The 25,632-nt window shown below is 41.4% G+C and overlaps 4 protein-coding genes across 5 annotated transcripts; 3 read left to right on the forward strand and 1 right to left on the reverse strand.

Annotated features, from left to right (window-relative positions):
• Positions 517-1,685, forward strand: LOC8055564. The gene has a single exon (XM_002460057.2). The coding sequence runs from the start codon at positions 621-623 to the stop codon at positions 1,428-1,430; it is 810 nt and encodes a 269-aa protein (XP_002460102.1). The 5' UTR covers positions 517-620; the 3' UTR covers positions 1,431-1,685.
• LOC8055565 (60S ribosomal protein L35a-1) lies at positions 5,228-7,024 on the reverse strand. Its single transcript, XM_002462224.2, has 4 exons — positions 6,866-7,024; positions 6,555-6,783; positions 6,423-6,465; positions 5,228-5,423 (listed from the first exon to the last, which is right to left on the reverse strand). The coding sequence occupies exons 1-3, from the start codon at positions 6,931-6,933 to the stop codon at positions 6,424-6,426; spliced, it is 339 nt and encodes a 112-aa protein (XP_002462269.1). The 5' UTR covers positions 6,934-7,024; the 3' UTR covers positions 5,228-5,423; position 6,423.
• On the forward strand, positions 10,654-18,617 carry LOC8054610. 2 transcript variants are annotated; one of them, XM_002460058.2, is made up of 9 exons: positions 10,654-10,872; positions 11,600-12,910; positions 13,007-13,364; positions 13,752-13,836; positions 14,783-14,839; positions 15,548-15,607; positions 15,694-15,906; positions 16,004-17,332; positions 17,611-18,617. In XM_002460058.2, the coding sequence occupies exons 2-9, from the start codon at positions 11,647-11,649 to the stop codon at positions 17,932-17,934; spliced, it is 3,690 nt and encodes a 1,229-aa protein (XP_002460103.1). In that variant the 5' UTR covers positions 10,654-10,872; positions 11,600-11,646; the 3' UTR covers positions 17,935-18,617. The 2 variants fall into 2 exon arrangements, with proteins under 2 accessions (XP_002460103.1, XP_021309351.1); XM_021453676.1 differs by having other exon boundaries at positions 10,654-10,824.
• On the forward strand, positions 19,677-24,151 carry LOC8055566. The gene is made up of 3 exons (XM_002460059.2): positions 19,677-20,069; positions 23,083-23,163; positions 23,511-24,151. The coding sequence occupies exons 1-3, from the start codon at positions 19,908-19,910 to the stop codon at positions 23,853-23,855; spliced, it is 588 nt and encodes a 195-aa protein (XP_002460104.1). The 5' UTR covers positions 19,677-19,907; the 3' UTR covers positions 23,856-24,151.

Consider the following 25,632-nt stretch of genomic DNA (forward strand, 5'->3'; position numbering starts at 1 on the left):
AGGCAACCAAACAACATCTTAGTTTTTTGTGTATTTGCTCATGCAACCTCACCAAACGATTTCTTTTCTGAGATATGATTCCACTCAGCCTTCATCCCCTCAGCCACGATATACAATGCAAGCTCCATCCATCAACCAAACACACCATAACTTGCCGTAGCATTCTTCATCTTAGACTCATGATTATACTTGCTTATCAATTTATTATGACAAAAGTATATGCATAAATCCGGATCCTTGTGGGTGTTGCTGGCCAGTGTTACATGGATGCAGAGTATGGGCGCCAATCATCCTTTGTGTCGAAAAACAGGAAGTAAAGTACCTTAGAACAAAAAGGTCAACCTACAAATCAATCCAAGTAGGTGACCCTAAAGAATGACAATCAATCAAAGGTCAACCAACTAAAGTAGAAAGTTGAAACCCTCCCTGGCCTAGCTAGCAGGTAGCAGCACACCATAATGTATGTAATGTAACTCTCCCATTGCACATAAATGTGAAGCACACCTGCTCTCCTCTCCTCTCTTCTCTCTCTACTAGAGTCTAGAGCTTTAGAGCCACCACAAACGCACCTCAAGATCCACAGATAATCGAACACAGAGTCCAAGAACTCCGACACAGACATGGAGGACGAGGAGGAGGAGGACAAGAGCACCAAGGCTGATGATGTGGGATGCAAGAAGAATGTGACGAGGCTCCAGAGGTCATTCCTCCACCTGTCCAGAGCGATCGGCAAGCTCCACGGCCGCCGGGGCCACGCGAACGCCAACGGCGAGACGTCGCTGTCGTCGTCGTCCTCCGCTGCCACTTCGTTCCTCTCCGGGTGCATGCATCCCCGGACCCACTCCTTCGCCTCCGGCCGCCATCACCGCCACAAGCACGACGACGACGACGATGGCAGCGGGGACGCCCTCGCCGTCAACTTCAGGTCTCTACGGATCAGCCTCGCCGCCTCGGCTGCCCCTGTCGTCCCCGGCGACGACGAGGGCGACTCGTCGTCGGCGCAGGATTGTTGTTACGGCGACGGCGGCGGGAGAGGGAGCGAGGCAGACGACGAGCCCAATAAGGCGGTGGTGGCCCAAGGCGCCGGCGTCGCGGTGGCGACGCTCTCCGCGGCGCCGTACGAGGACTTCCGGCGGTCCATGCGGGAGATGGTGGACGCCGGCGCCGCGGCGGCGGCCGTGGACTGGGACTTCATGGAGGAGCTGCTGTTCTGCTACCTCCGCCTCAACGACCGCGCCGTGCACAAGGACATCCTCCGCGCGTTCACCGACACGGTCGCCGCGATCCGGCGCCACCGGCACCGGCGGAGGGCGGCCAACAAGAGCAGGCGGACGCGTCGGCGGCGCCGGAGGCAGCCGGGGGCGGGAGGAGACGGCCGCGGCGACTGTGATGGGGCCGGCGAGGCAGTGACGACCTCGATCTCGTCGTGACTGGCAAATGTGTACGTGTGCATAACCCCGGCGCGCGCCTCTCGCCGTCGGCGTCCCGGCGGTCAGTCGGTGACCGCAGGAGTTAATACGCGTACGCGTGCGCGCTTTAGCTGAAGTAACGTAACGTGCATGTTAATGGCTCAGCTGTCATACGACTCCCTTCCGTAGTAGCAGTGTTATCAGACCCTTTCTTCTCCGTCCACAGCCACCTTACTCCTTTTTCATCACTATATAATATATATATGTTGCTACTTTGATCAATTTTTGGCTCATGTTATGCCAAAATTTGATTTGGTAACTTCTCTAAATCTAGCCACCTTACTTTATTTTCATAGGTAAAGTCTAAGGTCTTGTTTCGATTCCATGGTACGGTCTAAAATTTAGTTGTGAACTTTAGATCAACTTAGCTAGAGACCTTTTTTTTGTAAGGTTGATTGAACTTTAGATACAACTTTAGACAACTTCTTTTAGAGTCTCAAGAGATAAAATGGTCTAAAACTTTGTTGTTTCAAACATGCCTTAAACTTCCCAGCCTGCATCGCTATCATCGGTTTGTTTTATTTCTAAAGTTTTGACTATGAAGATGATAGTGTTTTATTCTTATTCTATTATATACTATATATAGGTCCATATAAAGGGCTTCTTCTCCTAATTGCTCAACTCTGTAATCTGTCATCTCCCTAAGAAGAGCACGCGATCCCATATTTTGTGTACGCAATCATCAATGAATATGAAAGTGTCGGCCCGGAGTACATTTCATATATGTCCCATGCGTGATTCGCTGCTTCTCTTATTGCTTTCATTACCGCACCGTAGGATGTACAACGTTTTTTCAACCTTTTGGTGGTTGTTGCACATTTGTTCTTTCGAGTACCTCCTCAAGGCTCAAGATATTATGACTTTGTCGAGCCAGATGGACATTGGTCAATGAGAAGTGAGTAAGGACAAAAACTGTCACAAACAGTTGGAAAACTTCTCAACTGTTTTTTACTTTTACATTTAAATACGTAAACGAAAGCGAAAACAGTAAAGCCGAATATGAAAATGAACGCAAACTTATAAAATATCGAGAATTTTGAAAACGAACTAGTTCGAGCAAAATTATGTCGAACATGGTCGATATACGAAAATTCAATATGGAATACCGGCTCACAATGCATAACAATTAACAAGTGCCATCGCGGCAAATTTCAAATATAAGAGAGTGGACTTATCAATTTGGTTTCTTTCACAAGAGAAAAAAAAGAAAAAGAAAAAGAAGGAAAAAGAAGGAAGAAAAAAAATTTGAGATGCCATCGGTACTAGACTAGAAAGGATAGCAACAAGGTTGAGCCCACCTATCTCTCTCTTTTGGTCGGCCAGTCACATGCAATGCAACAAGTGTCAGATGTAGGCATGCAGCGCAGCGTGAAGCCAGATGCAAGCATGTAGCACCGCGTGAAGCCAAATGTAGGCATACAACGTCGTGTGATGTGATTAGTCCCACCTCAGCGACTCAGGGAGGCGCGATGGGGCGAGCTACCTATATAATGTGGTCCATGGGCATTAGTGCTTTACACTTGCCTTTGCCTAGTTGCCTGGACAATAATGATCGACAACTAAATTCAGTTAAAACCAAATTTTAAATTTAGGATATTCCAAATTAAAAGTAGAAAAGTAGAAAATGGTCAAAAACAAATATCTAATTTGTTTTCTACTTTTACGTTTGAAAATGAAAAGGAAAGCAAAAATAGTGCCAGGCACGAAAATGTGGATTCGATCAGATTAAGTGCAGAAAATGGCACGGTTCAGTTCGCGACATTTCCATTCCGTTTTCATTCTTAGCAGTGAGTACAAAGGCGGAAGAGCCTGACTAAAAGACTTGTCGAGCAAAAGCAAAATTCAGCATATCTTCTTTTCCTATAATAGATTGATAGTAACTTTTAACTTTATGTTTAGAGATTCAATAACTTTTAGACCTTGCCTTCATTGGAAGGGCTCTAAAGAGGCTCCTACCGAAGCTCTACCACAATCGGCCTCTTAAACAAAAGGAGCCATTGACATTCATACCTCTACTTTCATGGTTTATGATGATTTTATCCTTTTTTTTTACTTTGTGTTTTTACCTTTGCTATTTCAAAAATAGGGCAGACTTTCTTCCTATTCTATTAATTCACTGCAACGGTATTAATTCTGAGATAAAATGACAATTTTGCCCATGTGAATTTGCCCTCGCCTTTTTAGTTCTTTATGATTTCACCTCTGTTTTAGATCAAAGGTTTAAACGGTTTTTTTTTTGGCTGAGATGAAAGGGTTTTGTCATCTAACTGTTTTAAATCTGTGCGAACTGGCAAGTTTTGCAAAAGTAAATAAATAAATGACAACATATATACCAAAATAACAATATATACCATTTCAATTATCACCCAACTTGCATATATTTAATGGGCTTTAATCATGAACCACATAGAATAACATTTGCATAGAACCATAGCATAATAAGATCAGTCACAATGTGGCTCTCATGAGAGTTTTATTGGCATCAAATATCTTGAACTACTTTTATAGAAAACAGTACTAACATCTATACAACAATAATAATACTCTCTATGTCCAGAAATGATAGACATATTTGACCATAGAAAAAGTTATATAAAATAGGCATTGACTAGTACTTTCTCTTATGGCATGTATTCAATTGCTAAAGAATCAATATCATCTTAGAACTAACTTAAACACAATCTATTGATGCAAGTCTTATGACTAAATTTGCACAAAATTTGACTAATTGTTGGTCAAACTTTATAAAATTTGACTTTTTCTCTAGTCAAGACACTATTGAAATCCACCTGTTTCTCTAGAGTTTTTCTCCCTCTAAGGAAAATATGGACTACCCTATGGAAGGGTTCTTTCCCTAGTACATGAATCTTAAAGGGTAGGGTAATGTAATTTTTCCTAGGAAATTCACCATTTCATCAGGACAAATATGGAGATGGGCTAGATCAAACACAATGGTTTCTAGACGAAAAATCCTAGGACATTTTTTGTACGTCTTTTTTACATTTTTCTAGGGTTTTCGCTCTTGGAATCCAACCATAGGACACAATTTCTTTACCATCAAATTTATCTCTAAGGTTTTCACACGAAAATTCCTAGGACATTTTTCTACCATCTTTTTTACATTTTTCTAGGGTTTTCGCTCTTGGAAACTGATGGATTCCAGTAGTTTTATGTATGCTATCATTTCTGAGTATAATTCATGGTTAATCTAATGATACTGATTGAGTGTTATAAATATTGATGCTTTTTTCTAATAAAAATTGTGTTAAACTTGGGTGAAGATGTAGGACAACTCTAGATGTATTTATTTTAGGAGCAAGGAAGTACATGCTGATTAATTGGTTGTGCCTAGTAAAAGATGATGACAACAATAGTTTAAGATGGAGGACAACTCTATACTTATTTTTACAACCCTAGAATTTATTTTTTAATTGTTTGACTTTTATTTTTGGATGCTCACGGGATCATGAATTGATATGACGTTAGTTGGTGTCTTTCAGCACTGTTTACACTATGTAAAAGAAAAAGATAGCTAGACCCCCCAGGACACAAATCACCTAGTAGGGCTAGGGCCTCCTGTGCCCATAAATTTTGCACAAATGGTTTTGAAAAAAAAAACATCCCAGAGCAGCGTAGAATACTACACATTCACACCAAACTAAACTCTTTTCAACACTAGAGACGTGGCAGACGAACACAAGGTAAACAAGTGTAAAATATGGCTATATGAATTTGAAAATACTGCAATCAGACACCGATGGCACGGGGCAAAATGAGATATGCTGCTGGCATAACATTACGACAATAGTTCATCCGTTTGACAACAAATTTTGGCAGGACTTCCACAGGTTCAGTACTTGAACAATCTAACTTGCCAACACATGGCATTTTAAGCTCAGAGAAAAGTAAGAAATAAGCATGGCCACTCCTAGTCCATCTGTACTCCAATAAAACCTGTAGACATATACACGAGAATAGCATGAGCAAAGGCATTGCAGGCTATGTATAGGGAATTTTTGAAAGGGTTAAGCATTGGATCAAGCTACAAGTTCAAACTTTCATTGGGACGTGGGAGCCCCATGCCCCATGTTCTAAATAGGACACTGTACGTTTACAACCATTCTGTATTGTATCAAAAAGGCAACAGACATTCTCTAAATATCAGTGCTTGGACTGGCAACACTGTATCCAATACATGGTGGCAGCACAACTAAGAACTGATGCAAAACAGCATCGATGGACATCTCATAAAACAGAATAACTGGTAGAGAACTGGAAAAACATTGCATGGAACAACTATATGCTCCTTTCAACCATAAGGGTAAGCATTTTTTTAATTTTAGCATCAAGAGTTTCCACAAATGTAAACATTTCTGGCATATTCCACCATTCCCATCCCTCACTGTTAATTTTACAGCAGTTTTGCTCTCTTATAATATTTATGATTGATGAGGAGCGTGGCATTTCCTTTACTGCTAGAAATGCCTACATTTGTGAACATAGTATTACTAAAAACTAATGAAATTAAATAATGTAAATTCCACGTGTAGTTGGTACCATTGAGACGTGATGAACAGTGAAAAGTTTTAACTTGATGTTCTTCACTAAGTGAATTACTCCTTCAGCCAGCTATGAACCCACCAAATTCAAGCCAGTATCAACATGTGGTCATGAGCACACCAAACCACAAAAGCCAAATTACCATGATTCTCAGCTGAATAGACACTGCTTACTGCTACACAGACTCAATGTGCCTCCTAATCCGAATAAACAACCGTAACCACAAACTATGATGCGTTTAACCACCTGAAAGTCCTAGCCTATGGTCTACAACGATGGCGAGTCCAGTCTATGCATAATTCGTTGTCATATACCATTCGATCACAAAGAACAAATTCAAGATCAACCGGCCAAATAAATAGAGAATATCAGACGTTTGTGTATCCTCCTAACCTTAGATGCTGCTCGGGTACATGAACACTCTGACCTTGCGCCCCTGCACTCAAATAAAAAAAAGCATCAGTACAGACGCACCAATTGGGAAGCAAACACATCACACATAGCCTTAGAGTGTGCGTCACCGACCATGGACTCAGGCGGAAGGTTGGACTTGAACTTGGCGCGGACGACGCCGGAGTTGCCGTGCGGACGGGTGACCTTGCCCCAGATGCACCTGTAGCGGGTCTCGCTGCTCTTGGTCTTGGCCTTGTAGATGTACGCCATGCGCTTGCCAGCGTACCACGCGACGTCCTCCTTGGTGTTCACCCCCTCGATCTGCACCAGCGACGTGGTCTCGTACTGGTTCGACTTGGACCTGCACAGCCACCACCGCAACCACCACGGTGAGCAGATGCAAGCGACACAGACGGACAAGAAGGCGCCGGCGCGGATCTCACCTCTTGTATCCGAGGATGGTGCCCCGGACGTAGAGCCTCACGCGCTGTCCCGTGCGTCCCTTCACCATGGTGGCCGCCTTGCTTCCTTCCGCTTACGCTTCCGCCGCCGGAGACGAGACAGAGGACGGCCGGAGGCGCCTTATATGTAGCAGCGGATGGACGGAAGAGCGGTCTCGATTGGCTCGCAGGTTCCAACGAACGGTCGTGATGTGTCCAAAGGCTGTCTGGAGAAAGCTAGGGTTTAAGGTCGCGAGATTAAAATGGGCTTCTTCGATTTTTTTTTTTAGTCTTGCCATCTGGGCCAAGATAGGCCGGTATGGCAACAAGACGGGCCTAATTGCAAATACGTCAACCTCCTTCTTCTTCTTTTTTAATATCTTTTTTATATATTTTTTTCTAATTGCAAGATAAAGGGAAATAGCCTACAAAGGGACAACATGAATTGTAATCAAGCAAGAAGTAAGAAGTAAGTGATTCTGAGCAAGATAGGCAGCATGTGTGAGTTTGAATGAGTGAATGGATGATTCTAAAGAAGAGCAAGTTCAGGGTCTAGAAGCCTCTCCAATTCAAAATAAAGCGATGTTTGTAGATACACCTACTAATACTATGTATAATGTCTATGGTCCTAGTATAGCATTGTAACATGATTTTCTAGAAAGAATGCATGGCATTAGAAAAGATGTTCTACTTTTTGATTATTGTTGTGTTCTACTTCAACATGCTAGGAATATAAACATATACATGATTAGTTTTGCTTTCCTGGCTATACTTATTTTGTTAGAAACTCTATTCTTTGTTTCATTTCTCTTTTATATTGATTTTCCCTTTTCTTCTAGGATATATTTAAATATTTATTGTTTAGGGTATCTCAGTATCACCTATATTAGGATAAAAACCAAGAATAATATGCATGTTTGATATATGTATAGATGTATTCATATTAGTGGTCTTTAACTGTTTTGTTGTGCTATAACGTTGAGATATGTGGATCTTTAATTAGTAATATTTTATTTATTTTAAATTATAGGTCGGTTTAATGACTTTTCTAAACTCATACTTTTTTGAATCTATAAATTATATAACATGTTTTGAATTTTCTAGACATATTATTTTTATTTATATTTAGACACAGTATACATCCGAGTATATAATAAAAATTGCTTGTATCTAGAAAAGCTACAATGCCTTTATAATTTGGATGGAAATGGAGGAGTAGCGTTCATATCTAACAAATCTATATACATAGTATATATACTCCCTCTGTCTTAAAATAGAAGCTATTCTCGTTTCTTCATAAGTCAAATTTTTAACTTTGATCAATTATATAAAAAATATTAATATTTATAATATATACTTAGTATTATTAGGTAGATCGTTAAATATATTATCATAATAAGTTTATTCAGAATTTTAAGTGTTACATGTATTTTCTATAAATCTAGTTAAAGTTGAGAAAGTTTTGACCAACATGCATCCCATAAGTCATCTATTTTCGGACAGAGAGAGTAAGGTCTTGTTTAGTTCGCAAAAAGGAAAATTTGTAAGATACTGTAGCACATGTGTAACTATAACAATTTATGTCTAATTATGAAATTAGACTTAAAATTTTTGACTTGCAAAATACATACAAACTATATAATTAGTTATTTTTTAATCTACTCCCTCAGTCCCACAAAAAATATTGTCGGATACCATAAACTAGGTTACCCTAACTAATAACGGAATAAAAAAACCAAAGGTTACCACCCAAAAGCCCAAAAACCTCATGGGACATCATCGGAGTTGGACGTGGACTCACCCTTCTTGGTCCAACAAACAAGTCAAGTAAGATAACGTGCCATCCACGACTCGTGTGAGCCCTGGCCTCAGACAATTTCTCTGACTCGCCCGAGCCCTAGCCTCGGACGAAATTTCTGATTTGCGCCGAGTCCTGGCCTGGGAAGAAATTTCTGCCTCGCCCGAGCCCTGGCCTCGGCTCGAATCCCCTGCTCTCCGGCTTTCCGTGCAAGACACCCGCACCATAGCTGGGACGCGAGGCATGTCTACACCCATACCGCGATAGGGGATGGCGCCTACTATGCTACCTGCTTCCTTACACCTAACCACCATTACTATGTGTGCGACAAATCTGGGGGATGGGGGCGTCATGTGTCGAGTACTGATGCTATAATAAAATACTGATGCATCCAAGCGCAAGTTAAGGAAAGAGGCCTCGGAAAGGGATGGCCACACCCTTAAACAGGACTCGGTAAGGGAAGAATAGGGTCTGGTATCAAATCCACAGCATCAAGGATGGCCCTACGATGTCAACAGAGACGACCACATCTCAATTACAGCTCCGAGCAGGAAATGCCTTCCTGCTACAGCCCGGCACCATCTCGCACATGTACGATGGGAATAGATAGCAAATATCGGTATTTGTAAACCTTGGCTCCGCTTGAGACTATAAAAAGAGAGACTGAGCATCAACCAAAGACACGATCACACGACCACACCGCGACACAACAACCCAAGAACTCATACGAGCACTCACTCACCTCTCAAGCTGAGACCTGGGACACTTTCCCTCTCTCGCAATGCCAGTAACTCTTACTACAAGCACTTCAGGTGCAAGATAATACATGATCCGACCTCACATTGGACGTAGGGCATCGTTGGTCTGAACCAATATAAATTTTTTGTATTTTTCTTGCATCACCATCTTGGGTAAGGGGCACGCAGACTCACATTCACTTGTTAGTGTCTAGATCATGAGCCCAGACATCGACAAATGTAAATCTTGCTTCCCAAGAAGTCAAATGATCTTTAAGTTTGACCAATTCAGTCAGAGATCTCTAATTAAGTTTATTATAAAAAATATATTTTATAACTAATCTAATGATAGTTATTACACATTATAAATATCAATACTTTTTAAATTATATTTAGTCAAAATTAAATTTTTTAACCCTTTAGAATACGAGGGTTATATTTGTTTTGGGATAGATATTCTATACATTTTAGGCCGTGTTTAGTTCGTGGACGAAAATATTTCGCGACACTGTAGCATTTTCGTTTTTTGTGGTAATTATTGTCAAATCATGACCTAACTAGGCTTAAAAGATTCGTCTCGTAAATTTCAACCAAACTATGCAATTAGTTTTTATTTTCGTTTATATTTAATACTCCATACATGCGCCAAAAATTCGATGTAATGAGAAATCTTGAAAAATTTTGGAATTTTGGGTGGAAGTAAACAAGGCCTTATTATACATGTGTTCAAACCTGCGATGACATCATGCGGAAAAACAAGGCCTAATTTGGAAAAGATGGAGTAGCAATTTCGGAGCCTAAGGACTTGTTTAGTTCAAAAAAATTTACAAATTTTTTCAGATTTCTCGTCATATCGAATCTTTAGACGCATGCATGGAGTATTAAATATAGACAAAAATAAAAATTAATTGCATAGTTTGGTCGGAATTGATGAGACGAATTTTTTGAGTCTAGTTAATCCATAATTAAATAATATTTGTCAAGTACACAACGAAAATGCCGTGTCGATTTCCCAAAATTTGTTGCAACTAAGGCCTTGTTTAGTTTTCAAAATTTTTCAAAATTCTCCGTCACATCGAATCTTGCGGCACATGCATTAAACATTAAATATAGACAAAAATAAAAACTAGTTACGTAGTTTACCTGTAAATCGCGAGACGAATCTTTTGATTCTAGTTAGTCTATGATTGGATAATATTTACCACAAACAAACAAAAATGCTACATTAGCGAAATCCAAAATTTTTCGCAAACTAAACAAGGCCTAACCGTCGTCTTCCACCTCCCTCGTTTCCGTCTCCCTCTCTTCCGTTCGCCGCCGACGCCGCCGCATCCGTCATCTCCACACCGCGTGCTCTCGCTCCCTCTCTCCTTCCCTCCCTGCCTGTGACGACTGGGCGGGTTACCGCCGCCGCCGCCCTGCGTCAGGTGCCGTGGCCTTCGCTTATCTCTTCACCGGCGAAGAGCGCCCACTAGGTTTTCCACCCCCTTCTCTTTCCTATCTGCTGCGCGAAACTGAAATTGAGTTCTCAAACTCTAACCTCAAGCTATTTGGCTATTTGATGGCTACTAACTTCTAACTTTTTGCAAAAATTATTGGGTGTACATGTGTACACCCGTGTCCCTTTACTAGATCCGCCCCTCTGTCAGAACAGAACTTACCTACACAAGGCTATACTGGCCTGCTTATTCTCCACAATTTCCCATTATTTTAAAAAAGGCATTGTCTGATTATTAGGGCTACACTGGCCTGCACATTACATTCTCTGATATTGAAGCTTTAGGTCATCTTCATCCTTAACAATGAAATGGTATTGATGATATTTCTTTTATAGTTTGATATTGTATTGTATCTATGATGCAATCGGTTTGTTTTTTAGATTAGATTTAAATGTTTGGCTTAAAGTTGGGCTTACTTCAAAACTTCATATTTTCGAAATATAGATGAGTGTGTTATGCCTGACATCTGCTATAAAGAGTCACTTTAAACACATTGCAACTATGTTATTGCTATATGCCAATAAAACATGGTTATGTGGGTGTGTAATCCAAGTTTTGATCTTACATGGGTGTTGTTCATATCCTTGTGTTATGCAATAGTTTTACTGACTTGCCGTTGCATGTTCATGTTTTTCTCTTTTCTTGCAAAGTGTAACACATTGTATTGATCCTAACACAACTTTTTACACTTTATGGATGACAGGTTGTAGGAATCCTACTGTTGATTAAATCACTATCACATCATCAAATATGGAAGTTGATGACGACGTGGAGGAGGATGACATAGATTTTAACCCTTTCCTTAGGGAAGGATCTCCGTCTGAGACCTCATCAAACCTTACCTCAGAAGCAGAATGTGAGGAGCATAGTTCTGAAAATCAACCAAGTAGTCAGACATATCTGCAGAATACTGTAGTTAATGAAATTACAAGTGACAGTGCACTTCCTCAAAATAGATTGTCGTCTCAAGATGTTGTCAACAAAATATGTCCAGAAGAAACATCTACCCAGGTTAATCTTGAGAATGATGAAGGTCACTTGAATGGATTGGAAAAAGATGTTTTAGCAAGCGAAGCTGCTTGCTCTCAAACAGTGCAAAACCCTCATCACCAATCTCTCGAAATTAGTGAGGAAGATGCAATTTGCAGAAGGACGAGGGCAAGATACTCACTAGAAAACTATTCACTTGAGGAATTGGAGACCTTTCTCCAGGAATCAGATGACGATAGTCGTCTGCAAAATGTTGATGAAGAAGAGGAATACCGCAAGTTTCTTGCTGCTGTCCTGTCTGGTGTAGGCAATGACACACTGGCATTCCAGGGGGAGGATAACCAAGATGAAGATGATAATGATGCAGACTTTGAGCTCGAGATTGAGGAGGCCCTAGAAAGTGATGGTGATGAAAATGTTGAGAACTATGATGACACAAATCATAGAAAAGAGAGAGATGGCTGTAGGCCTCAGACTAGGCAGAGGCGGCCATTAACCGAGTTGTCTGGGGCCGGTAGCTATCGTCAGGAATCCAATAAAACTCATTTAAGACCAATTGTGCCATATATTCCATCTGCATTGGTGACTCCTGCACATGCTTTTGGATGGCAATATCCTACCCAGAACGCCCTTTTCCCTTCATCCTTGATTTCACTAACGCGTGCACCTTTAGCATGTGGATTTACTGAACAGCAACTCGGGCAACTACATGTGTTGATATATGAGCATGTTCAGCTCCTTATCCAAACATTTTCCCTATGTGTTCTTGATTCATCTAGACAAGATGTGGCTAATAATGTCAAAAAGATGATAGTTGAGTTGGTTGGCGCTCGTGATCAAGCACTGGCTAGGAGTGCTCCTCAACGGCATATCTTCTTTGAATCCCAGCATCTCTTATCTAGTTTTGTTTCTTCTGAAAATTCAAAATGCGAATGGATTCCCTTAATCAAGAGTCCGATTGTATCCATCCTTGATGTCGCACCGCTTGAGTTGGCCCTCGACTATTTAAGTGATGTCGCAACTGGTAAGTTCAAGACTGGTACATGGGGCAATTTTTTATGCTTCACTTATTTGTTGTCACCACTTGATTTGTAACTTTGTTTTCATATTGAGATTACAGCTGTCGTGAAGTATAGAAAAAGTCATGTGGATGGCACTGCTGACAAAACCCGCAGGAAAGAGTCCCTGTTTCCTTCACCAGTGATTATCAGTTGCAAAGAAGTGAATAATGTTTCTCAAGATAGATCAAATAGTATGCCTACAGCATCATCTCCTTCATCTGGGCAGTTGAAGCAGAAGAAATCATTGGCTGCTACCCTGCTTGAGAATATTAAAAAGGATACAGTTGCTCTTGTTCCTGCTGGCATTGCAAGATTAGCACAGAGATTCTTTTCACTTTTCAATTTTGCACTCTTTCCTCATAAGCCACCCCCTTCAGCTATGGCCAGTAGAGTGCTTTTCACTGATGCAGAGGACAGGTGTGTTTTACATCTTCTCCAAGATTTCTTTTGAAATATAAGTTGTGCATGCTTCCTTGCCTTCTTGACTAAACAACAAAGAAATCAAGAAATCTGAATACTTAGTTTTGTTGGGCTGCATACTATTTTTGTTTCTGTATTAGTGGTGTTGGTTTATGCAATGCGTGTTAACTTCCTCATCTGCTGTATCACAGCTATTCCATTACTCCTTTTTTCAACTTTCCTCAAGATCGCCTCCTTTTGTATGGTTAATTGTATCATGGTTGCTTCGTTGTTATTACCACTTGCTTAAAGGACATCATGTAATGCCCTCCTCAAGTTTATAGTTGATATGATGCCTGTCACTTCTTTTAACAGTTAATTTTATAGTATATTATCTGCTTGCAGATTATTAGCTCTAGGAATTCTGGAATATAACAATGACTGGGCAGCAATACAAAAGCGCTTTCTTCCTTGTAAATCAAAGCATCAGGTATTTTTTGGTTACTCCTTTTGATTGTTTTATGGTTTGTCAGGCATAAATCAGTTCTTTTTATCATCTATTTAATGAAGATTGACATGGCATGAAATAGTTTACTTTTATCTTAATCTTGTCATGTGGAGCAAGTCCTTCACAAGGCACAGCAAGGGGCAAGTGACCACATCAGGCAACAGCAGTGGCTGATCACGGCAAACTGGCAGGTCTAGGACTTAGCTAGGCAGGTTAGCAATTTGAGAGATTTAAGGAATAAGAGAGAGTAAATTTAGGAGTTTGTTTGAGAGCTGTCCGGAGGCCTATGTAAGCCACTCGGCCAAACAGAATCAATAAATAATGAATTTGCCTAATCTCTATCTCCTCTTCTTCAACAAATAGGGAGCCGAGGGGAAAACCTCACTTCAACCTTGGCCGAGACTATGATCTGCGTAGTCGAGGCTCGCCGCCCACTGCTCCATTACCGCCGTACTGCAAACACAGCAGCCATAACAATCTAACAATTTTTTTAGAGTAACAAGGACATGAAATGCCTTCAAGGAATCAGTATTAGAAAAAGGAGTTGTTTTGACTGTATGACATGGCAATGAATTTTTGACCTTGCTGGCATTACTCGTGGCCTAAAGTTGATGTCTGCTCTCAGTACTGCCAAAGCAGGTCAATAAAGATTTTGAAGTCTGAGCTTTTTATTGTCATAAAGGTCTGTTACCAATTTACTTTGCTTTCCTTTTGGTCGCTCAAACAAGTAAGCTTGGATTTTTCTCCTTCATTTAATTTTCTTAATGAAATTACACGCACCTCTCCTGCTCATTCCCCCCCTGGGGGGGGGGGGGTCCTTCAACTAATCTCCTGTTTGTTCAGAATTGGTTGTTGCACATGATATTTGAGAATTCCTTGTTCTGGACTTCTGTATTATGCTTGCTGATGAAATAATTCTTTGGTGCAGATATTTGTGAGACAAAAGAATCGTAGCTCCTCCAAAGCTCCTGATAATCCAGTTAAGGTAAATATTTTCCCCTTCTTCATTTACTGGAAGATAAGATGCTGAATTCACTTTCGTGTGCCTTTGAGGGTTCAACATTATGGTCTGTCTATTGAGTTGCATAGTAGTGTAACAGATTAGCAGTTCATGCATAGCAGTATGTTGTTCTCATTCTATATTGTGTAGTATTGAAGTTCTGGTTTTGAACTGGTCTTTAAACAATGAAGAGAGTGCTTTATAAAATCCTGTATTGTGTAGGTAGCGAAGTTTCTGCTGCAGCACTTACACTGTTGATAATTTTTTATCTATCTCATTCTGATATCTATCATTTTGCTGATGTGCCAACAAAATAGTATTATGTTATTTAAATTTCTTGACAAGATTTGTGGACAATATCACCTTTATTTAATAACATACTCAGTAGCAAACCGGAGAGATGGTCTTTTACTACTCTCTTAGTGGCACATGTTGCTCTGCTTGTGCGTGGCACTATATTATTCAACCTCTGGCTACTAGATTTTTTTCAAAGAGTAATAATATATGTTGTGAAAGAGCTAGTCTGTGTGTTGCCTTGTTCTGATACTGATTTGGGTTGGGTTGATTTGGCCATATTGTGTATTATCATGGTCAATCATCAGGATATGATAGATTTTGAGCTCATGACTGCTATCAGCAAAACCCAACATAATAGCCTTCGAAATAACTATATTCTTATCTGAATTAATGCAGGATGTGCGTCATATGAAGACATCTCCATTGACAGTCGAGGAGAAAGAACGTATCCAGGAGGTGATAACTTGTGACTACAGGCTATATTCTATTTTCCATGCTTGATTTGTGTCGCTTAGTTTCTTCCATACTCACTGTGATTTCAGGGGCTGAGGATATTCAAAAACGACTGGACATCAGTTTGGAGGTTTGTAGTGCCACATAGAGATCCTTCACTGCTCCAACGTCAATGGAGAGTTGCAAGTGGAGTCCAGAAATCTTACACTAAAAGTGATGCTGAAAAAGAAAGAAGGCGAACATATGAAGCAAAGAGGAGAAAGCTTAGAGCATCCATACCCGACTCACACTATGGACAAGAGGTTAGTATGTTTCTTTAACTTAGCATATTCAAATAATATCTTAATCTCCATCTAAAGTGATGTCATTAAGCATAATTTTTTTATGCTTTCATCACAGGCTGATAACAATGCTTCTGAAGATGTTGAAAATGATGATGATTCATATGTCAATGAAGCATTTTTGGAAGACACAGATAGTAGGAGCATGAACATGATGCCTTGTCAGCTGTCCTTGTCAAAACATGCTGGAAAAAGCATGATGATGCAGTCAGGCACAGGCGTCGATGAAGAATGTGGTGCTGCATGTGGTTACATTGAACCACAGAAAGGAAGTGGTGCGGAACCTGATGTAACCACCTCATATATACCTTTTATGTACTGCCCCTCTGATGGCCCATCATATGTGAGAACACCTTCCGTTGCAGCTCCAGTGGTACCATGTGGATCTCTGGACCAACTGCCAGCTTCCAAATTGCGTAAAGAGAAAGGTGGTTGTGTGGTCAAGTTGGCTCCAGAATTGCCTCCAGTGAACCTTCCACCTTCTGTCCGTGTCCTATCTCAGGTGGCATTTCATCCGAACGCAACACATTTTCATGGCACCTCGAATCATGCAGCAAAGAATATGTACCCTGTGCCACCTCTGGCCTTTACAGAAAGTGCTTATAGACAGCTAAATCTGTTCCCTGATCACAGAGCTAATTCTAGATTGCAGCAGAATGAGATCTCTAGTGATAATGCTATGGAGGATGGTGCTGAGCAAGATTTGCAGATGCATCCTTTACTGTTTCAGTATTCTCGAGATGTGGTTTCGTCATATAGTCACCCGGTTCAAAATCTTATTAATCAGTCAAGAAAATATGATCTTTTCCCCTTTGAGAAAGTTCGAGTTGAGAGAAGTAACAACCAGACTACAAGTTCCACCGAAAATGGTACTGTAAATGCTAACACTATCGACTTCCATCCTCTCTTGCAAAGAACAGAAGTTGATGTGCATAATGAAATAGCAGAACATGATAATAACCTTGATTACCATCAGTCTGATAATAACATGAGCGAAGTCCCTGTAGATGACCAGTCAACAGCTGGGCAAGCATCCACAAGCCCTTCTGAGAGGGAGACAAGTATTGACTTGAACATTCATTTGTGTTCTCCAATGGCCATAAAAGATACAAATGACTTCAGAAGTAGTTTTAGCAGACCAAATGTTCAAGTTGATGTTTTTAGGAAGGACAAATCAAGTATTCCAGAGCTCGAGGTTGTAAATTCCTATTTTCATCATTGCATTCAAGAACCTAATGAAGAATCAATGCAAGGAATTGTAATGGAGCAAGAAGAATTAAGTGATTCCGAGGAAGATAGCCAGCATGTTGAGTTTGAATGTGAGGAAATGGATGATTCTGAAGAGGAGCAAGTTCAGGGTCCAGAAACGTCTCCAATTCAAAATAAGGTGATATTTGTAGATACGCCTGTTAGTATTATAATGTTCATGATCCTAGAATGGCATTGTATTATCATCTTAAAAAATGCGATGGCATTGGAAAAGATCTATTTTTTGTTACTGATGTGTTCTTCTTTAACATGCCAGGAATATGAACATACATGATTGTTTTTGCTTTCTTGGTCATACTTAATTTGTCAGAAATTTTCTGCTCTGTTCATTACTCTTTTATTTCAGCTTTCTCTTTTTCTTCTAATTTTGTACATGTTTAAATATTTCTTGTTCAGGGTATCTCAGCATCAGCTGTTTTTGGGGAATTTCATGTTAGTACTGACCAGAGTCAAATCCAGCAAGGATCTGTTCAAAAGGATAAACAGGGTGCAAGTTCGATTCAGAAAATGCAAGTTCCTTCTCGTTCAGTGAGGGCTAAGCTGAAGCCGGAAACTGCAAAGCACACAGGATCTAGGACAAGCCAACGTTCGTCCACTTCTCGCACAGCTGAAACTAACCGGAGCAAAACCAGAAGTTCTAAAGTGCCACAGGGACAGTCAAGTGCTGAACGCAAGCCCAATGATTCAAGAAGACCTCGAAAAACTCCAGCCCCAAGATGAAGGCCAATTTAGCATTTTATTCTTGTGCTGAATGTGCCATAGGCAGAATGGCTCAGTTCAATCTGTTCACTCCGTTGTTGAGTGCATGCTAGAGAAAGCAACCAAGCAAACCTCTGTGGTCATTTAGCTTGAATTGTCATGTGAAAATAGCAGCGAGAGGAATGTACCAAATCTATGGATTTCTCCAGATGGATAGCAAGACTGAAGTGGTGACCTTGGTCCAGTATCTGGAACGTATGTTTACAGATCATCAAATTGTTAGTGACTGAGAAAGCATCCCATGGAATAAGGTTCGAAACAGCCATGAGACAAATTCCTCGGATTGACTTCGGAGCTTTGTACCTTGACGTCCTCAAAGGTTAATTGTAATGCGCCTTGTAATTTCAACCAAACAGGTTAGTTGCTGTATATGCGTTCATCGTGTGTAGAGAGATGTATCCAGGCCTGATACCTTGATTTTTTTGTTTTTTTTTGTCTGTATTAACCGTTGATAGAGTCCAGTGAATAGTAACAGCTTGACATTGCTGGAGCCTCGATGGAATTAGACTACATGTATGGATTGATCCTACATCCTAGGAGTAAGACAAATTTTACAATCTAACATTCAAGATTGTACTCCCTTTGTCTCAAATTAGATGTATGCTATGTTTAGAATGAAGTATCTCCTTGTGCATTTTTCTCCTTTCAAGTGGTGTGAATGGAAAATGCAATATACTGTGAGCCAGCATTGCTTCTTAATAACTGATCTTCAATACATGTGCCACTAGCAACTCATGCAGTAGCTGAGTGAATGTTGTTCATGCCTTTGGAATGTTTTATTTTTCCTGGCAGTGGCAATGACTTTGAACTGATTCTAACATTTGCCGACGAAACCGAACATCATCATACAAACATGGAGGCTGCCTAGGTCTTTGGTACCATGTTGTTTTGGTGGACCAGAACCAGACAGCTCCAGGTAAACAAAGAGGATCTTATTTGGGTATAAGGTACAGGTACCTAAAGCTAGTTTCAATGCATGTTTCATGAGAGTGTTATGCACATTAAATAGGGTGCCACATAAGTAAAATTGCTGACTTAGCAGGATCATTAAATGAAGGAGTTTCATCACATGAGAGAAGATTCATCTCCATGAAACTTCTGTGGCTCGGTTACTTAGTTTATAGTCTTGGTAACTGTCATGAAACTATGCATTGAGGCCTTGTTTAGTTCATCCCGAAAACCAAAAAGTTTTCAAGATTCTCCATCACATCGAATCTTTCGACACATGCATGAAGCATTAAATATAAACGAAAATAAAAACTAATTGCACAGTTTACCTGTAAATCACAAGACGAATCTTTTAATCCTAGTTAGTCTATAATTAGATAATATTTGCCACAAACAAACGAAAATGCTACAGTATCGAAATCCAAAATCTTTTCGCATCTAAACGAGACCTGAGAATACAACAACAAACAATCTGCGAAGGGCTAGACGACCCAACTGAGCTAGGCAACCAAACGGGGCTACTGACACCGTGCCAGCTCCGGTGGTCCCACCTGTCAGTACATCGCATCCACGCCGTCAAAGCAGTCGGATCCCCACGTGCGCTCCGCCCCCGTGCCACGTGCCCGTACGCTCCCGTCCCCGTTCCTGCCACCGCCATGCGGGCCCCAGCGTCGGCATCATCCTCCGCGCGCGCCCACCCGCCCTAGCCACAGCACACCCCACTGCAAACACGACGAGACGAGATGAAGAGGTGAGCGAGGAACCAACCAACCAACCACGGGAGGAGAGGACGGGGGGAAACAAAAAAAAAAAAAAAAACAGCGCAGGCAGAGAGAGACGTAAAGCCGCCGCTTCGTGCGCGTCGACGTCACCTCGCCCGCCGCCGGGAGCCGTCTCGCCGCCTGGGTCCCCTAGGGCTCCCTTCCCTCGCCCGGACCGGGCCGGCGCCGGACGGATCGGGAGAGTAGGGCGACTGGCGGCTGGGGATGGCCGGGAAGAAGCGCAAGGCGGAGGCGGCGCGCCTGGAGGAGACGGACCGGGCGCTCTACGGGGCCTTCCGCGGCGCCGCCAACTCGCTCTCGCAGCTCTACACGCTCGCCATGGGCGCGCAGAAGGCCTCCTTCCACGCCGGCGAACGCCACGCCATGGTACGTCCCACGGCCCTCCTCCCTCCCTCCTTCCTTCCTCCCCTACGGCGGCGGATTGGGGTGGTTCCCCCGTGGTAGTGGAGGAGATTTCTCGCGTCCTGGCGGCGGCCAATTCGGGCCCACCCGATTTTTGGGGCGCTTGGCAGTAGTCTGTGTGGTGTGTAATTCCTGTGTTGTGTTTTAGGCGCGATTGGTTTGGGGATTCCGATGCTGACGCCTCCTCCTGTGGGGGCGGAGATTGGATCTCTAGGGTCCAGTTCGATACTAATTTCGTTTCGTTGCTTGCCATGCCAGAGGATATGATGGCAGTAGCAAGTATTTGACGCAAGCTCTGGCTGAATTTAGTGGATGGATGGATGGATAGGCTGCGCATGATTAGTTTCGATCCACATCTACTGCCAACATTTGCTGAGATTAATCTCTCTTCGTACTCGATCCCTAGCTCGCCCTGTTGAGTGTTGACCTCTGTTCTCGATATCCTATTCAATGTCACACCTCCAAAAAAAAAAAAAGATTGATAAAACAACTACTGTTGTATTGCCATTTGGAGTCAATTCCGCTTGGAATTTCACAAGCTCTAATTGCCCGCTCCTTCTCTAATCAGCTGCTTCCGTGTTACTTTAGCTTTTCCTTTCTTGGTGGAAGCCGCTGTGGGCGTCTTACTTTGTGCTTTGCAATTAGGCTTGGTTAGGTTCAGAGGGAGGGTGTGCAATCGGAAAGCAGGCGGGAGGGGGCAAGAGACTTTACTTTTAGGGCAGGTTACTTCGGCAGTAGTACCAAGGATGCATCCTTTTTCAACTTTACTTTGCTTATGCACTGCTATTTGGAAGTCTCACCATTCAGGGTACTGCTGTACTGTTCCAGTCTAAGTAGGCATTTCTTGGCACTACAACTTGTAGGATCTTTTATTGTGGTTTTGGTCAGATATTGGAGTACTTCATTTCTATGATAGGTATTGTTTTATGGTCCACATTGTTTTAGTGTTAGGTGAGAAGTTAACATTTATTTTTCCAGACACAACAAGTTAGCTTTAGTAGTTCAGTATGGTAGCTAAACGTGTATGCATATCTATTAGACTAAATCTCCTCTTCTAGGGGTTGTTTGGTTTGGGATGCTAAACTTTAGTCCCTCCTAAATGGTTTAGTTCCATTTAGTCACTCCAGAGTTGCTAGAGAGGACTAAAGCCCATTTAGTCCCATTTAGTCATAGTGTTTGGGTAAAAAGTGACTAAATGGGACTAGATTTAGGAGCTCCTAGCTGAACCAAACAGCCCCTTATCTAATCATCAGATGGATAATCTGGTATACCCTCATACAACCAGAAACTAGTGAACGCATTGGAGCGGTCAGTAGTGGCATCTAGTTGACAGCTCAGCATGCAATTCCTCATGTGGTTCTTGGCACCACATCTTTTGTGCATATCACTTAGGGCATGTACAGGAGGGGAGCCAAAACTGGGGCTCCAGCCCCTAATTGCCAGCTGCTGTCATCTCACCAAGTGCCATCTCCTGGAGGCTAGGAAGAACTGCAGATGCCTCAAGCCCTCCAGCATCCTACCAGACTGCACACTGCATGCTCCTAGTCCTTTTGGTTGAGATACACACATAGTGGATGCTAGGAAAGCGTAGATCCAGATACTTGGCTGTCATATATTTGCTTGAGGACCTGGGTTTGTATGCTTATTCTACTAATTTCAAATGATTTTCTGGCTAGTGCTTTTTTTCTTGATGATGTACCATGCATGGCATTGGGCCATTGGCTGTCAGGCACCATCTGTTATCACCAGCACCACCATGCTTGCGCTATATTGCGCCCTCCTGGCACCATGATAAGTACCAGAGTATCTTGTACATTTACTCTTGTGCTCTTGTGCCTTTGAGGCCCAACCCACCCACCCACACCTCAAATTTTACTTCATGCTCCACCACTGGGCATGCACAGTGCACAGTTGCTTAAATACATGCTTAAAGAATATATGCTACATCATCAATCATGTTCACAAGAGTTCTAATCTACAATAAGAAAGTATATTATATATGCTTAATTAGTTTAAAAGCATCGGCAGCCTATTTATGCGCTCATCTGCCCCTTGCTAGAAACAGATGGACTAGGTATCTTTGGAATGCTACTCGGCCTACCCAATGTCTGCTGCCTGGTTGAGCATCATGCTCGTGCATCTGTGAGCACTTGGGCTGAGTTCCAACAAAACAGACGCAACATTCCACTAAGCGGCTGTCACATAATAGCATTAGACATGGCTTTAGAGAGTCCTAGGCTTTCAGCTAGTTCATTGCAATGCATTGAAGCACAACACGTTCTCGAGGTACATGCTCAGGTTGTCTACAATTGTGATTAGAATTAAATAGGTAAAAAAATAGTGCAGTTATTTCTATGAGTGAACACTTGACACACTTCCACAACAGGTGATGATTGCACCCTCTGGTAGCAATGATTTTAGCTTTCTCGCAAAACTATATGTGAATGTCAAATTTGGTAACTGGAGCATGCTCTTGCCTGAGGTTTTTATTCCAAACTGTCTTTTCCCCAAAATTAATGACCATACTGATCTTTGTTCACTGTTATTATCTATCCATCTTCTGTAGTAGTCTATATCATCTCGCTATGTGCTTTAGTTTTTTTAATAATTAACGTGTCACACCGTTTGAAAACCAGTTAGCAGGTGTGAGATTTTACACAACAGGGCTTTCTGGTACTGCTTTGATGTTCCAATTTGGGGATGATGTATGGTATTTCAAATTTTCTTTTTTGCATAATATCGAAAGGACCATTTTCCATGTCCTGGAATTAATGTCAAACTCAATACTAACTATTAAGTTGCCAGTACCTCACGGACTCGTTTCTTTTGTTCTGGTGTTTGTAAGGTGGTTTTTTTTGTCTCAATCATGCATCCTTTTCATGAAAATGCAGTGATTGTAGGCAGACAGTGTTTACCCACCCCCCACCCCCCCTCTCTGGCGTAGTAAATGAAACTCAATTTTCTTTGGTTGATTCAGGAAAAACTTTATGAATGGATCCTGAGGCAGCATGAAAATGGCTTGAGGCTAACAGTTGCTGATGTAGCCTCCCATATCCAGGTAAGTTTGCAATTGTTCCTTCATATGTTTCTATCCAATTTGAAAATGGAAACCTGGGTAAAAACGTGGATATATTGGCATTTCATACATCATGTTTAGCTCTAAAATATGTGCTAAGTGCTACTGACTTGTTGCCTTAACGAACAATGATTTTTTGACAAATGAGATGAGATGAACTTGCCGTTCTTGCAGACTTAACTTTGATCTTGTTCCTATCCTCATTATTTTCTTTGCCATTTTACATCTCCAGTCATAGCCTGTTCACATACAGTTTCACCATTGTTCTTCCTTCTGCACATATTCAGGCAAACAATGATTACACACTTATGTATCATCTGTGTGTGTAGCATGAGATTCAGTATGGAGGTGACAATGCATCAGCCTCTCCGAGATCACAATACCCTAGCCAAAGCACTGCACCTACAGTGCACATCCCCAACACAAGCAGCCAGCAACCATCACCAAGTTTATTTGCTCCAGGAAACCCTGGGTTGACACAGTCCAAGAATTCCATGGTCTTTTCGAACGCATTATCTAGCCCCATCCGGCGGAGCCTGCAACCTTACCACCTAGAGCAGGGTGGGGACGCAGGGTACTTTGCGAATGGCGCAAGCCGTGACGTGAACCCCACGGCTTCGAATGATTCGTCCATGGACATGCACTCGGACAGCCCAGCTCATGACTCCTACTGAGCAGCTCTCTCCATGGAACCGGAAGAACAGCACTTAAAGTGGACGAAAGTCTGCTGTCACAGCCTCCCAAGGCCTAGTAGGAATATTCAATTTAACACCTTCCGTAGCCTCTTACACTAAGCGTGTAATGTCTTGTGTTGTTGTTACTACTACTTACCACATGTTGCTTTGCCTGGATACTGTAATTTGCATGTACTGTACCATTTGATTTATCTGTGCATATTACTGCTGTTGGTATGTGACTGAGTTCAGGAAACGAACCATTGGAAAGAATTAACAACGTGAACAGTTTGTGATGGCCTGGGTGATCTTGGTTTATCTGGCCTGGGTGATCTTGATGACACTGCAGCTAGCATCGTTTTTGTTAAGACTGAAACTGCATGCATGCATGCATACATACATACATACATACATACATACATATAGCTGTTGGATTGTGGTGAATGAAGGCAACAGTCAAATTAAAACCACATGGCTCTGCTGTGCTTTCAAATGTGTTGTAACTATAATAATGTATTGTTACGATGTTCTTCGAAGACATTTATGTCAAGACTTGCGCTAACTGCAAATGTGTAAGATAATTAGGCCCTCGGTTCATTTTCTTTATCTGATGTTGTAGACCAGTTTTTTTAACTCTCCATCCCAATTTTGGCTAACATTATAGAAAAAAGAATAGAAAGGTTTATGACATCAGTTAGATATTACTATGAAAATATAACTAATGAAGAACCTAATGATACTTTGGTGGTATCATAAATATTATTATATAAGTTTGATCAAACTTGAGATGCTGTGACTTTAAGATTCTTGGAATGATTTATAATTTGGGATGAAGGAGTATATGATTAGTTTATGTTTTGTCATTCTATTTAGGCCTTGTTTAGTTTTCACCCAAAATTTTTTCATCCATCCCATCGAATCTTTAGACACATGCATGGAACATTAAATGTACATTAAAAAATAAACTAATTACACAGTTTGGTTAAAAATCGCGAGACGAATCTTTTAAGTCTAGTTACTCCATGATTAGCCTTAATTGCTACAGTAACCTATATGTGCTAATGATAGATTAATTATGCTTAATAGATTTGTCTTGCAGTTTTCTGACGAGCTATATAATTTATTTTTTTATTAGTTTCTAAAAACCCCTCCCAACATCCTTCCGACGCATTCGATGTGACACCCAAAAAAATTTTCATCTCCAATCTAAACAGGGTCTTAGCATCCAAAACCATCTAAACAGGGTCTTAGCATCCAAAACCAGAACTGTGGTTGGCGGTTTGCTATGGTTGTCCACCAGTTGTCCACCATACGGTTGGTTTGGGTTTGGGTGTTGGGCCGTGTTTTGAGAATTTTGAAAAAAAATTTAGATTCTCTATTATATTGAATCTTGTGGTACATGCATGGAGTATTAAATATTGATTAAAAAACAACTAATTGCATAGTTTATCTGTAATTTGCGAGACGAATCTTTTAAGTCTAGTTAGTCCATGATTGGACAATACTTGTCAAATACAAATGAAAGTGCTACAATGTCTATTTTACAATTTTTTTTCTTTTTTGCAACTAAACAAGGCTCTAGGGTTGTCGGATGAAAGCCCTGTTAGGCCCTTGGCCTTGGCTATCAATGGTGATGCCTTTGGTGACATGCCTCCCTTTGGTGACACGCCTCTTGCTGGAGGCATTGTTGTGGGTCACCTCTACGAGTTTGGTTCAAAAACCTTGGTTCTTTATTCGGCGTTGATAGTGTCTTTGGATGTCATTCATCTCTTTGGAG

Source organism: Sorghum bicolor, chromosome 2, assembly GCF_000003195.3.
Source record: "Sorghum bicolor cultivar BTx623 chromosome 2, Sorghum_bicolor_NCBIv3, whole genome shotgun sequence".
Lineage (NCBI taxonomy): Eukaryota > Viridiplantae > Streptophyta > Magnoliopsida > Poales > Poaceae > Sorghum > Sorghum bicolor.

What these genes read in the sequence shown, in the direction of transcription:
- LOC8055566 (XM_002460059.2), top strand. Translation starts at nt 19,908, where the DNA reads ATGGCCGGGAAGAAGCGCAAGGCGGAGGCGGCGCGCCTGGAGGAGACG. An exon ending in CCGGCGAACGCCACGCCATG is followed by an intron (nt 20,070 to 23,082) that starts GTACGTCCCACG and finishes TGGTTGATTCAG; the next exon opens with GAAAAACTTTATGAATGGAT. An exon ending in ATGTAGCCTCCCATATCCAG is followed by an intron (nt 23,164 to 23,510) that starts GTAAGTTTGCAA and finishes CTGTGTGTGTAG; the next exon opens with CATGAGATTCAGTATGGAGG.
- LOC8055564 (XM_002460057.2), top strand. Translation starts at nt 621, where the DNA reads ATGGAGGACGAGGAGGAGGAGGACAAGAGCACCAAGGCTGATGATGTG.
- LOC8054610 (XM_002460058.2), top strand. Translation starts at nt 11,647, where the DNA reads ATGGAAGTTGATGACGACGTGGAGGAGGATGACATAGATTTTAACCCT. An exon ending in TTCACTGATGCAGAGGACAG is followed by an intron (nt 13,365 to 13,751) that starts GTGTGTTTTACA and finishes ATCTGCTTGCAG; the next exon opens with ATTATTAGCTCTAGGAATTC. An exon ending in ACTCACACTATGGACAAGAG is followed by an intron (nt 15,907 to 16,003) that starts GTTAGTATGTTT and finishes CTTTCATCACAG; the next exon opens with GCTGATAACAATGCTTCTGA.
- LOC8055565 (XM_002462224.2), bottom strand. Translation starts at nt 6,933, where the DNA reads ATGGTGAAGGGACGCACGGGACAGCGCGTGAGGCTCTACGTCCGGGGC. An exon ending in ACCATCCTCGGATACAAGAG is followed by an intron (nt 6,784 to 6,865) that starts GTGAGATCCGCG and finishes GTGGCTGTGCAG; the next exon opens with GTCCAAGTCGAACCAGTACG. An exon ending in ACCTTCCGCCTGAGTCCATG is followed by an intron (nt 6,466 to 6,554) that starts GTCGGTGACGCA and finishes ATTTGAGTGCAG; the next exon opens with GGGCGCAAGGTCAGAGTGTT.